At 39.7% G+C, this 15,994-nt stretch overlaps 1 protein-coding gene across 7 annotated transcripts in view; it reads right to left on the reverse strand.

Annotated features, from left to right (window-relative positions):
- Positions 1-15,994, reverse strand: part of NELL1 (neural EGFL like 1) — a 1,046,196-nt gene that overhangs the window by 32,005 nt on the left and 998,197 nt on the right. For all 7 annotated transcript variants that reach the window (XM_044943466.2, XM_044943468.2, XM_025286290.3 and 4 more), the window contains one exon: positions 6,823-7,016. In XM_044943466.2, the coding sequence (XP_044799401.2) occupies positions 6,823-7,016 (194 nt within the window). The remainder of the gene's footprint in view (positions 1-6,822; positions 7,017-15,994) is intronic.

Consider the following 15,994-nt stretch of genomic DNA (forward strand, 5'->3'; position numbering starts at 1 on the left):
CCAGCACATTTGGAAAACCCAGCAGTGGCCTCAGGACTGGAAAAGGTCAGTTTTCATTCCGATCGCAAGGAAAGTCAATGCCAAAGAATGCTCAAACTACCTCACAATTGCACTCATCTCACACGCTAGCAAATTAATGCTCAAAATTCTCCAAGCCAGGCTTCAACAGTACATGAACCATGAACTTCCAGATGTTCAAGCTGGATTTAGAAAAGGCAGAGGAACCATTTCAAAGAGATCAAATTGTCAATATCTGCTGGATAATTAAAAAAGCAGGAGAGTTCCAGAAAAACATCTACTTCTGCTTTATTGACTATGCCAAAACTTTTGACTGTGTGGATCACAACAAACTGTGGAAAATTCTGAAAGAGATGGGAATAGCAGACCACCTGACCTGCCTCCTGAGAAATTTGTATGCAGGTCAAGAAGCAACAGTTAGAATTGGACATGGAATAAAAGACTGGTTGCAAATTGGGAAAGGAATACATCAAGGCTGTATGTTGTCACCCTGCGTATTTAACTTATATGCAGAGTACATCATGAGAAATGCCAGGCTGGATGAAGCGCAAGCTGGATTCAAGATTACCACAAGAAATATCAATAACCTCAGATATGCAGATGACACCACCCTTATGGCAGAAAGTGAAGAGGAACTAAAAAGCCTCTTGATAAAAGTGAAAGAGGAGAGTGAAAAAGTTGGCTTAAAGCTCAACATTCAGAAAACGAAGGTCATGGCATCCAGTCCCATCGCTTCATGGGAAATAGATGGGGAAACAGTGGAAACAGTGTCAGACTTTATTTTGGGGGGCTCCAAAATCACTGCAGATGGTGACTGCAGCCAGGGTTCAGGATGGGGAACACATGTATACCTGTGGTGGATTCATTTTGATATTTGGCAAAACTAATACAATTATGTAAAGTTTAAAAATAAAATAAAATTTAAAAATAAAAATAAAAAAATAAAAGATGCTTCCTCCTTGGAAGGAAAGTTATGACCAACCTAGATAGCATATTCAAAAGCAGAGACAGTACTTTGCCAACAAAGGTTCGTCTAGTCAAGGCTATGGTTTTTCCTGTGGTCATGTATGGATGTGAGAGTTGGACTGTGAAGAAGGCTGAGTGCTGAAGAATTGATGCTTTTGAACTGTGGTGTTGGAGAAGACTCTTGAGAGTCCCTTGGACTGCAAGGAGATCCAGCCAGTCCATCCTCTAGGAAATCAGTGCTGAGTATTCATTGGTAGGACTGATGATGAAGCTGAAACTCCAATACTTTGGCCACCTGCTGTGAAGGACTGACTCACTGGCAAAGGCACTGATGCTGGGAAACATGCAGGAGGAGGAGAAGGGGATGGCAGAGGATGAGATGGTTGGAGTCATCACCAACTCAATGGACATGCGTTTGAGTAATCTCAAGGAGTCGGTAATGGACAGGGATGTCTGGCATTTTGCAGTCCATGGGGTCGCAAAGAGTCAGACACGACTGAGCGACTGAACTGAACTAATGACAATAGTAGTAGTAGGTAATGGTGTGGGTGTGGGAGTAACTGTAAATCCTGTCTCTAACTTGTCATTGACACCTCAATTCTTGTTATCCAGGAAAATCTGCAGCTAAGTTTCCAACCACCACTCTGAAGTTTCTTTTTCACCTATATTATAAGGACACACATTGCCACAGTGGCTGAGGGACATATTTGACCAGGACCATCATTCTACCTCGGAGAAGGCAATGGCACCCCACTCCAGTACCCTTGCCTGGAAAATCACATGGATGGAGGAGCCTGGTAGGCTGCAGTCCATGGGGTTGCTAAGAGTCGGACACGACTGAGTGACTTCACTTTCACTTTTCACTTTCATGCATTGGAGAAGGAAATGGCAGCCCACTCCAGTTTCTTGCCTGGAGAATCCCAGGGACGGTGGAGCCTGGTGGGCTGCCGTCTATGGGGTCGCACAGAGTTGGACATGACTGAAGTGACTCAGCATAGCATAGCATATCATTTTGCCTCTGTGTTACTTACCCTGTGATCTTACCTCTCTATTGCTCTTTCAGATTCTCACCTTTAGTTTTCCAAATCTTTACTTCAGTCTAAGTAGTATCGCTGCATTTAGTTTTGATCTCCCCAGTCTGTCCATCATGCTATTAATCAGACTATGATTAGGCCATGCTGCTGCTGCTGCTGCTAAGTAGCTTCAGTCGTGTCCAACTCTGTGTGACCCCAGAGACTGCAGCCCACCAGGCTCCCCCGTCCCTGGGATTCTCCAGGCAAGAACACTGGAGTGGGTTGTCATTTCCTTCTCCAACGAATGAAAGTGAAAAGTGAAAGTGAAGTCACTCAGTCGTGTCCGACTCTGAGCGACCCCATGGACTGCAGCCTACCGGGCTCCTCTGTCCATGGGATTTTCCAGGTAAGAGTACTGGAGTGGGGTGCCATCTCCTTCTCTGATGATTAGGCAATAGCTAGTCCTAAATGAAAAAAATCTCTCGTGATCCTCAGCTGCTCACAGGATAAAGTCTCAATTCCAAAGCCTGACTCCATCCCCATCCTTTATCTCCAGGCTCATCACCTCTTATAACCTTCCCACACTCTTCTTTTGCTCCTGATAGTTGAATCTCATCATTCACTTTATATTTCCTTTAATATATATTGTTATGCTTCTGCTTCTTTGTTCTTGCTTTTCCTTCTGTTCAGAATTTACTTTCCCCAGATCTCTACTTGGATAAATTTCTCATCCTTTAAGAATGTATTCAAAGGTCACCTATTCTGTGAAGTCATTCCCTATTCCTTTCTTCATTCTCCCAGAATAGAGCATACTTCTTCATCTTACGTTCCCACAACAAATAAATTGTTCATGACTCTACTGTAGCGTGACAGGTGGTTAACTGTGTATCCATTTCCTCATTCATCTCCATTATTATCAATATAAATGTAACCATTCATAGTAAAATGCTACATTTTCTGGAAACTAATAAACTTGAGACCTCTCTATCTTTCCACATACCATAGATAGAAAATAAAAGGTATCTCCATAAGGTCCATGACAAATTTATGAAAGGAAAAGCCACAAACGGGTATCTATGAAAAGAAATTGGGCTATAACTTAAGATTTAGGGATGAAGCCTAAAGAGAGAGCCATTTTTCATTCTGGGTTTCTGTGATCTGGAGGAACATGCGTCCCCCAAATTAGGCAATTATTCTGTGCCTAATCAACTTAGTGGTCTTAAGGTGCCCACAAGCATTGTTACTGTCAAGGAGGTACATTTCACTTAGATGGACCCCACGTCCATTTGTGCTAGCCCAGGTTTATCACTGAACTCCATTCAGCTGTGGATATGTGCCAAGGCCTCTTTTTCAATTGACATGAAACATTAGCTAACCCGATGTACTGATTCTCAAGGATGAAAGAACTCTAACCTTGCTTCTTTCAACAGTATGCCTTGACTTGTGGTTGGCTTTTGTGATTCTGCTTGTGTGATTTGTTTTTATTTGAATTGGAAACATCCAGAGCATGATTAAAAAGCCCGCATTTCATAACTTAACCTTGATTTTACTTCTTAGCCTCTGAGATGATGCCATAATAATAGTTCAGTTACATGCTTAAGTACTGGAAATATTTCTTATCACATCAGAATAGAATACTTACAACTGAAAATAGTGGAAACAAAGGGGATTACAAATAAGTTCATTTTTTGAAGATGATCTATAGAATTTGATGCAGGCTTCTTGGTTCAGCTCCTAAAGCCAAATCTCCTTTTATTCTACAAACTCTTGCAAGCTGTGCTATTCACAAGTAATTTTTCTTTTTTAAAAGACTTATGAAACTAACTCTGCTCAGTACTTTATTCATAAAGGAGGGATAATGGAGACACATTATATTAACAAAATAAGATGACAGGGTTTGTTACTTTCCTGTGGCAATGTCAGTCTAATTCCTAAAAGTCATCAGAGATACTTTAGGAGTCAGAGCAGCATAAATCAACTCAGTCTGTTGGATTATTAACACAGCCAATAAATGAGGTTTTGGAAATTTTTTAATGATTGGTAAGTGCCCTGCTTTATCATAGACTTTAATAAAACAACTGAAAAATAACTTTTGGTTTCATATTGGTCAAGATTCAACTCAAATCCCTTGCCTGTTCTAGAATCAGGGACATGGACGTGAACGTGAAGTCGCTCAGTCGTGTCCAACTCTTTGCAAACCCATGGACTGTAGCCTACCAGGCTCCTCTGTCCATGGGATTTTCCAGGCAATAGTACTGGAGGGACATAGAAAGCTTTAAAAATAGAATGGGGCCAGGTTGTGGCCTCCACAAAGGTTTGGTAAAGTAATATTTTTTAGAATAGAATTAGTAAAGGAATTCATTTTGCTGTCTGAATGGAGACCTAATTGCCAACCTCTCCCATAAACCTTTATCAGCCACTCGAACCCACAATCTTTTCTCTCAAAAACTTTTGCTCTGAGTCAGTGCCACATGCTTAAATATTGTACTTAATAACCTGAAGACTGCTTGAGGGAATGTCCTTACATAGTCATTAAAATAGTGGTGAGTTGAGCACTGAGCTCAATCCAGTTGGGTTGACTGATTACTTAATTGGTTTTATAAATATCAACAGGTGTCATATATAGAGTTACAGGACATGTAGCAAAATGAGAAAACGAAGATTTGGAGCAAACAAGTAAACTTCAAATCCCAGCTTACAAATTTATATCTTGTGATATTAAGTGCACATTACTTGCCCTAAAAACTTGGAAACTCAGTTTGTCCTTCAGAGTCATGCTATATTAAAAGGGATGCTGTTTGTAAATTATAGGATGCTTGGACCTAAATGTCCATTGACAGAGGAATGAATAAAAAAGATGTGGTACTTACATACAATGGAGTATGACTCAGCCATTAAAAAGAATGAAATAATGCTATTTGCAGCAACATGAGTGGACCTAGGATTATCATACCAAGTGAAGTAAATCAGACAGAAATATCATATGCTATCCCTTATACGTGGAATCTAAAGAGAAATGATACGTATGAACTTATTTACAGAACAGAAACAGACCCACAGACTTAGAGAATGAACTTGTGGTTACCAGCAGGGAAGGGTCGGGGAAAGGGATATTAGGGAGTTTAGGATCAACATGTACATAATGGTATATTTAAAATAAATAACTGATAATGATGCACTATACAGTACCGGGAACTCTGCTCAGTGTTATGTGGCAGCCTGGATAGGATGGGAGTTTACGGGAGAAGGGATACATGTATGGCTGAGTTGTTTTGCTGCACACCTGAAACTATCAGAACATTGTTAATCAGCTATACTCCAATATAAAATAAAAAGCTGAAAAAAAGATTACAGATTTTGATTAAAATAAATAATTTTAATGTGCTGCTGCTGCTGCTAAGTCACTTCAGTCATGTCCGACTCTGTGCAACCCCATAGACAGCAGCCCACCAGGCTCCCCCATCCCTGGGATAATCCAGGCAAGAACACTGGAGTGGGTTGCCATTGCCTTCTCCATTTAATGTGCTAGGAAAAAAGAAAAACATAACACACTAAAAGTATTTGTAACCTATTGAACAATACATGACTAATAGAAAAATTACAGGATGCTTGGCATATAGGAGGTGCCTGATGACTGGGAGCAATGGACCTAAATCTAAGTATGGGGAACTAGATTCATATACACTGGAGAAGGAAATGAAAACCCACTCCAGTATTCTTGCTGGGAAAAATCCCATGGACAGAGGAGCCTGGTAGACTACAGTCCATGGGCTGTCAAAGAGTTGGACATGACTTAGCTACTAAGCAACAACAACAAAGTTGTTTCTATACAAGGAAGAATGGCAGTTATGGAGCAATGATCTAAACAGTTAGTAATACAGCTTTCCTAAATATGTGCCTCCAGGTCTGGAGCTGTGACAGACTTGAAGGCAGATGAATGAACTGGGTGACTTTCAAGGTTCATTTCTACTCTGTTTCCAGGGAGCACACTGAGTTCATCAGGAGACCAGCTCTCTACAAGGCTTCTAAGCAAGTAACTTACAGTTCCCATGCCCATAAAGCCAAAGAGTAAACAGTCTCATCCAAACAGACATAAAAATACAACGTAAGAGCTACAGAAAACGTAATATCAAAGGAAACTGAATAGGCGAGATCAACAAAAGAAAGCACAAGGGAATCAAACACTTTAATAGGCCCATTTTGCAAAGCATAAAGCAAAACTAGTCGATGACAGAATTTTATTTTCATAAGCATTAAACTCACTTCCAAACAACTTAATGTAAGGAATTATCCAGCACCAAGCACAACAAAAAGACATCATTTACCAGACAGCCTCGTACTATCATCATCCTGTGTTAGCAATGTGTCAGAGGTTCACCTGTCTCTGGCCACTACAAGCCTCTGAGCCTTGCTTTTCTGGATGATGTCACCAGAAGAGTGAGGAAGTTCATGCAGGTGATCATTTCAGGGAAAGAGAAGGTTTAATCAGCAAGACTGTAAAAGTAGGAGATGACGGCTCATTAAAGCTCTCACCCAACCAACCTTAAAGGCACTGCCGGCTCTCAGTAGGGGGACTCACTGGCTTCTCTGCTCTGCTCCCCCTGTGTTCAGCAGTCTCTTTGCAACCCCGACACCTCACCTCATTCCCAGCAAGTCTGCCTGCCACCCAGCATCATCATTAGCTGTAGTGGGGATTAGAACGGAATCCTTTTCAGGAACCATAGGTGACCTGTGAATCAACAACTGGGTGGAAACAGATGGGGAGGGAGAGCAGAGGGGGAAGGAAAGAACAGTGACAGTTTCCACTGCACCACACCAGCCTCACCTTGCAGGAACAGACGGAACACCTGTCTTCTTTCAGAGTCCACACCTGCCCGTTGCGCTTCAGCCCTCCTTCATGAGGGCAGTCACCGGAGCAGGAGGGCCCGGACGGACAGAGGCAGTCAAAGCCCCCTGCCAGGTTGATGCAGGCAGAATCATTCCAACAGGTATGGGTTCTTAAGGCACATTCATCAATGTCTGCAAGAGAGAAAGCAGGGAGCTTTAGACTCTAGCCAAGATGATTATTAGAAAGTCGTAATCCCTGACTGTAGCACTAGTTAACATCAGTAAGTGTTTGCTTTGTGTCAAGTACTGTGCCAAGCTGTTCGCATGCCTTATCTCCTATACTCTGCAAAGTAGCTCTGTGAAGGACAATCTTTCTTATCTCCAGTTGGGAAATGATGGAGCTGAGGCTCCTGTAAGTTAAATAGCATGCCCACTGTCATATAGCTAATAAGTGAGTCCCAGTCTGGGACTCAAACCCATAGCTGTCAGACTCTAATTACTAAATTATTCAGTAGCAACCCTGAACTGGTTTTAGGAGATCCTCAAGAACTATACCATCCAGAGGCAATAAATACTGCTAATTCATTAACAGTGTGGAGACACCCCATTGAGATCTGGGTCGTTTAGAAAAGTTGTGAATAGATGAGCCACTGAGTAGGAACAAGTGAGCAACGAGGGCAATCCTGAGCCAATTAGACTGCCCCCAGATCCTGGGGCCAACATTGAAAGAAAAGGAAATAATTCTTAAAGGATGCCTTGCCTAATAAAAAACTCACCTCATTAATGACTAGCAGCAATTTTGCTCACACAAGAAAACATCTTGAGGCTACAGTTGAGGTATGGCATGAATTCTGATGAAAGATACCATATATTTTGCTGTTTTTCATTGACAGTCAAGTATGGAAGAAAAACAAATCCAGTAGCCCTCCTTGACATTCAGAGCTCTGGTGACCTTAGCATCCCAAACAGATAGCTATACATCCCTTGTTGGAGTCCTTTTCCTGAACCTATTCCTTCACAAACCAGCAAACTCCATCTTTGAATAACTCTTTCAGAAATGTCTTCATTAAATGGAAATAAAATATATTATTTAGTAACTCCTACTTAGGTACAAGTTCTGAAATCACTCAAGGAAAGTCTGCTTGATTTTTCTTATGACAGTCTTTAAAGTATTTGTATTTGAAAACATTAGCCATTTGTCTATCAGGCCATTTGTCTTCTCCATTGATTAATCTACTGCCAAGCCCTTCAAATATCTTTCAGGTGACAATGTTGATTTCAACATATTTTAACCAAAAGTCTGCTCTGCACCAGGGTTTTTTGCACACTGGTGCTATAAATGTTGACAGTGACTTAAAGACACTGTCCTCATGAAAGTGATGTGGAGGAACACAGCAGTATATAAAAACTGGCGGTAGGCTACTAATTGGTAGGCTTGACTCCTACCGTAGGTGAGAATAACAGTATAAATTAACTAACTCCTCACACTAAAATCCATCTTAATTGTTGGCATTTTTTAAAGAATTATGGAACTAAGCTGCACACAAAAAAGTAATTATAAGTGGCATTTCCCCCTTAAGTACTCAAAGTAAAAATGTGCTCAGAGACATAAAATCAATTTTACTGCTATTATATGTGTGAGTGTGTATGTGTGTCTATATATATCTCAAAGTTTTTCAGAGTTCTTTTCCACAAGTCATGTCATATAATTGGAGGGTAGAAATAGTTATTTTCAGCCTACAAAAGAAGAACTAAGTTACAGAGATGGCTAAGTGGTCACACAGCTGGTATCTCTTAGAGCAAAGACTGCGTTGGGTCTTACAACAGGTATACTACAGCTCTTTCCACTAAACTGTGCCAACTCAATTCCTAAAGTCTTCTTTAAGCATACTAGAATAGTCTGTGGTTTTATCTACTTTCAACTAATTTCCCCTCTAGACATTGCAATTCTTTTTCAAGGATAAAATCTTGTATGGTTCCTTTTCAGCATTTTTAGTTGAAATTCAGAGAATATGGTATAATTAGTTTGCTAGAATTTTAAAACTATAGTGACTTTAATAACAATCAGAAACAATGACCTATCTTCCCTTATTGACTATATGCACTATATTGGTATAAAACTTGGCTTTATAGCCACAGTACAAAGTGGAAGATGTTAGGGAATTCCAATACTATTTCTAGAAACTAGTTCATTATAAGATTTATTTTTTTATCTTTGTTCTACCAATTGTAGCCTCAGTCAAAACACTGACTTAATGAATAATTATTCCTCCTTTGACATTTGTGGAAATGATTCTAAATTATGCTGTCTAGATTCCAAGTCAACTACATCAGACCTTAATTACTTCTTCATTACTCCTGGGTAACACATATGACCCAATGGTGCCCCTGCCTAGAAGCCTCTCTCATCTTCCTAGTCTTTTTCCTCTAATTCTTCCCAACAAAAAGTAGCAATAAATGCAGGAGTCGGGTCACACATGTTTGAAACCAAACTCTTCCAATTAATTGGTGATTATGTACCAGTCATTTTGTACATTACACTGTGCATCCTTGGCCACATTATTTACTCTTTCTGACCTTCAATTATCAACTGTCTAAAACCATATCCACCTACTCTATAGTCTTTTGAAGGTAAAAACATATATAACATAATAAGTACTTAAAAATATTTGTTTATTTAATGAAGATAAATGATTAAGAACAACTTCAAGCCCTACCTCCTCAGTTAAGTATCTTCCAATATCATTACAGTTTAGAGTGATTATTCATCCTCTCTGAACACTCATTGCAATGATAGTTAGTAGTACATGGTTTACTGTTTAGATATATGCTATCTTAGAACAATACTAAAGTGATATTTTTTGCATTATTCTCACTCCTATATTTTTGCTGAAAGAAACAAAACAGTGTCTTATACTTCTCTCATCACATTTATAATCTGGTTTGTAAGTCTGGAGATATAGATAGAGAGTAAACTGATGATAGCTAGCTAGCTCATCACTTATATAATCATAAAAATAAAACTCAGGTTTCTTTGAACTCAATTCTGATTTTCATATATCTCATCAGGACTATTGCATTAGCCTCCTAGCTGGTCTATACTGACTCCAGCTACTTTTCACTCTAATTCAGTGATTTTTAGATTGTGGGCAAAACATAAATATTTGGAGAGCTTTTAAAAAGTACTGATGTTTTCTAGTGGTGGCTCACCACTAGAAATGGGCTTAATTGATGTAATTTAGGATCTAGACATCTGGGCTCTGTTCAGCCAGAGGAGAATCATTGCTCTAAATACCTCTACAGGGTAGGGGTGTTGTATTACAAAGCAAACCTGTTCATGTCATTCCTTTGCCACATCTCCGTGGATCTCTGATGCTTCTAATAGAACATTCAGTCTCCTAGCACACACATAAGCCTTGATTTGGCACTTCAGTTGTCACCTTCTGTCCCTTCCCCTTTCTCTTCAAAAGCAATGGGTGACCCACAAACAGGCCATGATGTTTCCTCTGCCTGTGCCTTGGAACATGCCTTTTCTAATTATGGGATCCCTTCTCTGCCCCTCCTTATCTCTGTTTCTTAGTGTACATGGAATGGGTGGGGTGTAAATTAATTGAAAAGGTAATATTTTCCCTTTCCTGTGTGCTATCTTTACTCCCATGCATTCTTCAAAATCAAGATCAAGCATCACCATCCCTCATTCTGCAAGACAGTCACTACTGGTATTTTAGTTTCTCTGTACCTTGCTCCGGAGAAGGCAATGGCACCCCACTCCAGTACTCTTGCCTGGAAAATCCCATGGACTGAGGAGCCTGGTGAGCTGCAGTCCATGGGGTCGCAAAGAGTCGGACACGACTGAGTGACTTCACTTTCTCTTTTCACTTTCCTGCATTGGAGAAGGAAATGGCAACCCACTCCAGTGTTCTTGCCTGGAGAATCCCAGGGATGGTGGAGCCTGGTGGGCTGCCATCTATGGGGTTGCACAGAGTCGGACACGACTGACGTGACTTAGCAGCAGCAGCAGCAGCAGCAGCAGCAGCAGCAGTACCTTGCTCTGTATCCTTGCACTCATCTCTTGGGAGTTATATGTTTAATATATCCATGGCTCCATAGGTAGATGGTGAGCTCATTGAGGGCAAGAACTAAATCTTTTTCCTTTTTTTTATTAGGAAGTGCAAAAGAATATACTTTGGATGTGCAATGTATTTATTTAACTTCCAGGCAAGAATACTGGAGTGGGTTGCCATTTCCTCCTCCAGGGGATCTTTCCAACACAGGGATTGAATTTGCATCTCCTACATTGGCAGTCGAATTCTTTACCACTGCACCACCTGGGAAGTCCATTTAACTTACCTAAATTCAGGAATTTTACAGACCAATACGACTATAAAAGACTGCTTTGCCAAAGGTTAGTGTTTGGGGTGTTCAATAAGCATGAGGCATAACCACAACCCTTCTCTTCAGGGAATGCATCTTATTGTTGACTTTTCATCTGGGAAAGCTCTTGGGTCGAGTTCAAAATACAATAATACAGAAAGCAGTAACCACACTGAAATAGGAAAGCCACCTTTCCTCTTCCCTCCATATCCCAGTTTCCTGTCAAATGCTTAAGGGAAAAATGGCAGAGAAAGACCCTTCAACAAATCACCCCAGGAACTGTCTGGAAGATTAATTTCAACAGATCTACAATGGCAACAAAAGGATCTTTAACTTATGGTCTCCTCAAAAATACTCTCTAAATTGGCAATTAATCCCCGGCTAGAACATGCTTTTTTAACATTTGGTTATTTTGCATTTAAGAAAGTTACAAACATATTGGCAGTGTTTTCCTCTCATAAATTAAGAAACCTGAGCAAAAAGATGAACACACCTAGGGCTTAACAATAAAAGCAGGGTGCCAAACCTGGATTTGCTTTCACTGCTCCAGAATGAAAGGATTTCACAGTTGAATATAGGACCATATTGCCTACAGAGTTCCATGTAATTGCTTTACTTATGACACAGAAATCTAATTCTGCTTCCATGCAATTTAACAGATTTATGGAAAGCCAGATGTTAGCAATTATGGAAACTGACATTATTCATATTCTTGGTAATACAGACCTGTTTGCTCTGCACAAAGCCAACTTAATCTATTATACATATCCCAAGGCATCCAGAGGAAAGAGGCACCCTATTTACATATTGCAACTGTTGTTCTCTGCTGAGCAAACACAAAGACAGTCACCCATGATACTTACCCAAATCATCAGACAGGCCTCCAAGGACAAAGAGGCAATGAAACGAAAATCAGGCAAAATATTCCATACACAAATCTATAATCATTAAAATGTACTTGTGTTTTTTTTCTCATTCTAAGTAATGTCTGTCTGCGGTTGCCTTTTGTTTCTCCCTGTAAATTCATTATTTAAAATGCTCCAAGCTGAAACTCCAATACTTTGGCCACCTGATGCAAAGAGCTGACTCATTTGAAAAGACCCTGATGCTGGGAAAGATTGAGGGCAGGAGGAGAAGGGGACAACAGAGGATGAGATGGTTGGATGGCATCACTGACTCGATGGACATGGGTTTGGGTGGACTCTGGGAGTTGGTGATGGACAGGGAGGCCTGAAGTGCTGCGGTTCATGGGATTGCAAAGAGTCAAACATAACTGAGCAACTGAACTGAACTGAACTGAATGCTAGTATGAGAACATTTTCAATAAAATCCCATGGCTAAGCTTACATTAGAGCTAATTTTCCTGCACTGACAGTTTCACAATTTCTGAAAGTTGTTATTATTGTACTCAATTTTGCTTTAAAAAATCTAGTTATGCCTAGACAGTCTGCTTTGTTCTTTAATTTGAAGTTCTTATGTTACTTGCACTTGAAAAAAAAAAAAAAAACTATTCAGAGACGTTTATATCAGTAGCAATCAAACCAATACTAAACTAGCCCCAAACAATTTTCCTAGCTTTCCAAAAAAAAAAAAAAAAAAAGGCTCTGTGGAAGTTTTAATAGTATAAGAACTATAATGGTACCTGCTTTAGGAGCTGAAACTTCTAGAAGTTGATTTCAGAGATCAAGGGAAATATTTTTTTCCAATGGTTTGGTAGCATTAAGTCAGAGGAATGACCTTTGTCATTACCCTGTCTTCTTCCTTGAATAACTTCTGCAACACATTTTGACTTACTTTCAAACTCCAAACAGGTGATGTGTCAGAAAACAAAATTTAACCTGGGGTTTGAATATCCAGCTGAGTGTTCTGACTTGGAAATCGTTACCAGACATTAGCAGTTTGGAAATGAGAACAGAGCTTGAGGGCTTATTAGTGATAGACAAGATAGAGCGCAGAAGCCTCTCCCAGAGCTCAAGCAACATTGCTTCTCTTGCAGTGGCAGAGAGAACGCTACAGGGGAAAATGTAAACACTGCACATCAGCAAAATAAGGAAAGAAAACTGAGGAAATCTGAGGTCTGAGATGGCTTGCAAAATATAAGGCTAATGAGATTTAAGCATAGGAAGTTTCAGGCCCAGACAAGGGAAGTGACTGCCATGTTCGGTGTGTGCCAGTCACATCATACTTTGAAAACATGTTCCCCATAGAGCTCAGAATATTAAGAGTGGCACTGACATACTCGGGACACATCAGAAGAGATAACACAAGCATAGCAATGGGCTCAAACTCATCTCAATTGAATGAAACATGAGGTGTTCATCCTGAAATGTAAAGACAGAAAGAAGATATCGTTGAGCTACAATTTTGCCTATTTGAGATGCTATCGTGTGTCTCTTAAGAAGTTCCGATGTCCCTCCAGCGTTAACTCTTCAATCTTTATAGTTCCAGTCTCTAACTTTTCTTGAGATGGGGAAAAAATAAACTGTCACTGTGGTATTTTTTATTGCTCAGTGTGTAATTGCGTTATTCTCTAATTAGGCTCCCTCTTTTCCTTTAACTGAGCTGACTCTATGAGGAGAAGAAAAGAACATCTTGTGATGACTCACTCTTTTAAATCCAGGTCTTGTTCCTGGTGTTTACAACCAGCAGCAAGCTTCCATGTGACCCTCTTCAAAGCCTAAACCTGAAGGTTCCCACGACCATTAGTTTGCAAAAGCATTGCTCTTTACTTAAATATTGTTATTGATGATTTTAATTTGAGCTCTCTCCTGATCCTTGTGGGATATGATGTTGCCTTATTCATCCTCTTACCTCTTCATTCATCCAATCACTAATAATCAGTCGTTAATCATTCAAATAATTACACATATTCGTTGAGCGTCTTCTCCATCCTAGATGCAGTATTAGAGACTGGGGATAAAATGGGCAAAGGATACAGACATAGGTCTGTAAGTATAAACCTTATAGTCTTTTCCCAGTTTTAAAGTTATTACCATTTTCCAAAGTTCCATCTCTGGTCTTTGGTTCTCTTTCTCCTCAGTGGAAGCAGTATAAGATATCAATTTAAAGCTTAAGTGTTGAAATTCTGCATCAGTGCGTGCAAGTTAACATGAGCTGTTGTTCCCAGTTTGCCTGGGACTGGGAGTGGATGGTGTCTCTGAGATAGGTGACTTTTGGTGATAAAACTGGGAAAGTTCTAGGCAAACGGGGACATATAAGCCAACTGCACCCCACTCCCATCCCTACAATTTATTTACCCAACACCTGGAAAATTTATCTAACATCTCTGAGCCTTGGTCTCATCATTTGAAAAGTGTGGGTAAAAAAATACACCCTGGGATAACTGGTAATTTGAGTAAGAAGGTAATGCAATGCTTACCATTTAGTAATTGTTCAGAAATGACTAGCTGCTATTGTTCTTGTTTGTATTATTTTTTTTTTCTCTCCTGGAGTTTATCTCATGGATTCCACTAGCCTAATAAACCTGAGCTCTTCCTATGCAGCCAGCTCACAAAGTCATCTGTTTACTGAGGGATTTCTACTTGAATTCTGAACTCTCACATATATTCTCATGGATTTGATCACTACTTTAGCCAGCCAAACCCAGAAATGCTAGCACTCCAAGTTCTTTCTGAGCCCTAATCAAAAATGTGTTGTATTAGGTGACTAATATCAAAAGAATATAGTTTTCTGACACTCTATAAACTCCCATGGTTACTGACTACATTTTATTTTTTACAGAGTGTACAAATTTGGGTGTTCTACTGCATATGAAGAAAACAGTTCCTTCTAGGTAGGAAAACGAGTGGAATACAAGCAGAGTAACCTTCTAAATTAACCATGAACAAATCACGCTTCTTTAACTAGTGATTACATCTGTTTAAAATCAATACAATTCTGACCAGTGGGGAGAATAAATAAAAAATCTATAACTATTGAAATACTTACTAACCAAAGAGAATTTTACTGCAATGAGAGGCTACAGTATTGATGCTGACAACCCTAGATTTATATGTTTTTACACATCTGCTTCTAGGTGGGAGGGAGGGTTGTGCTAGAGCGGCATTTGATGCCAACAGCAGAACAGTGATGTTTTTACAGATTACTAAAACGCCTAACACTGGTCTGTATACATTCTATTGTTATATTCATTGTGTGGCTTAATCTCCTTAACAAAATTTCACCCTCAACCGAAAAGAATAAACTGCATGCCCTTGACTTTGCTGTTACCTGTATGTCCTTTATGTTACCTTGTATGATTAGCTGGGAACATACTTTTCTATCTTCCTTATTCATTCAGGAGTAATATTCTGGTCTTACTTATCTTTGTGTTTTCCACAGCACCTTTTAGACTGTCTCTCCTCTACTTAAATGTGCATACACAGGTGTTACCTTTGAATCTGATCAAACAACCCTTGTCCTTTGGGGGCCTCAGTTTTCTCTTTAATAAAGTATAGGGTTTGTGTAAAATACTTTCTGTGCTCTTACCCATTTCATCTTTATATGATTACTTTTCACCTTCATAGGACTGAGCTTGTAACTCCAGTGTTAGAATATGACTGGTGACAGATGGAGAGCAGGATGAAATGAATGGAAGAACCCAGTTTCAGGATTAAAAAAAGGATTTCTTAGAATTAAATCATTTTCTTGGACATTTACTGTTTATTGAAATACCCCTTGCCTCTCCTAATGAACATTTGCAAGCAGGTGCTGAAGAGAAAAATAATGAAGGGAACAGCATGGTTTTCCTGCTTCATTGGCAAGGTTACCCTTAGTGACAAATATGCATGGGGAAT

The sequence above is a fragment of the Bubalus bubalis genome, chromosome 5 (genome assembly GCF_019923935.1).
Source record: "Bubalus bubalis isolate 160015118507 breed Murrah chromosome 5, NDDB_SH_1, whole genome shotgun sequence".
NCBI classification, from domain to species: Eukaryota; Metazoa; Chordata; class Mammalia; order Artiodactyla; family Bovidae; genus Bubalus; species Bubalus bubalis.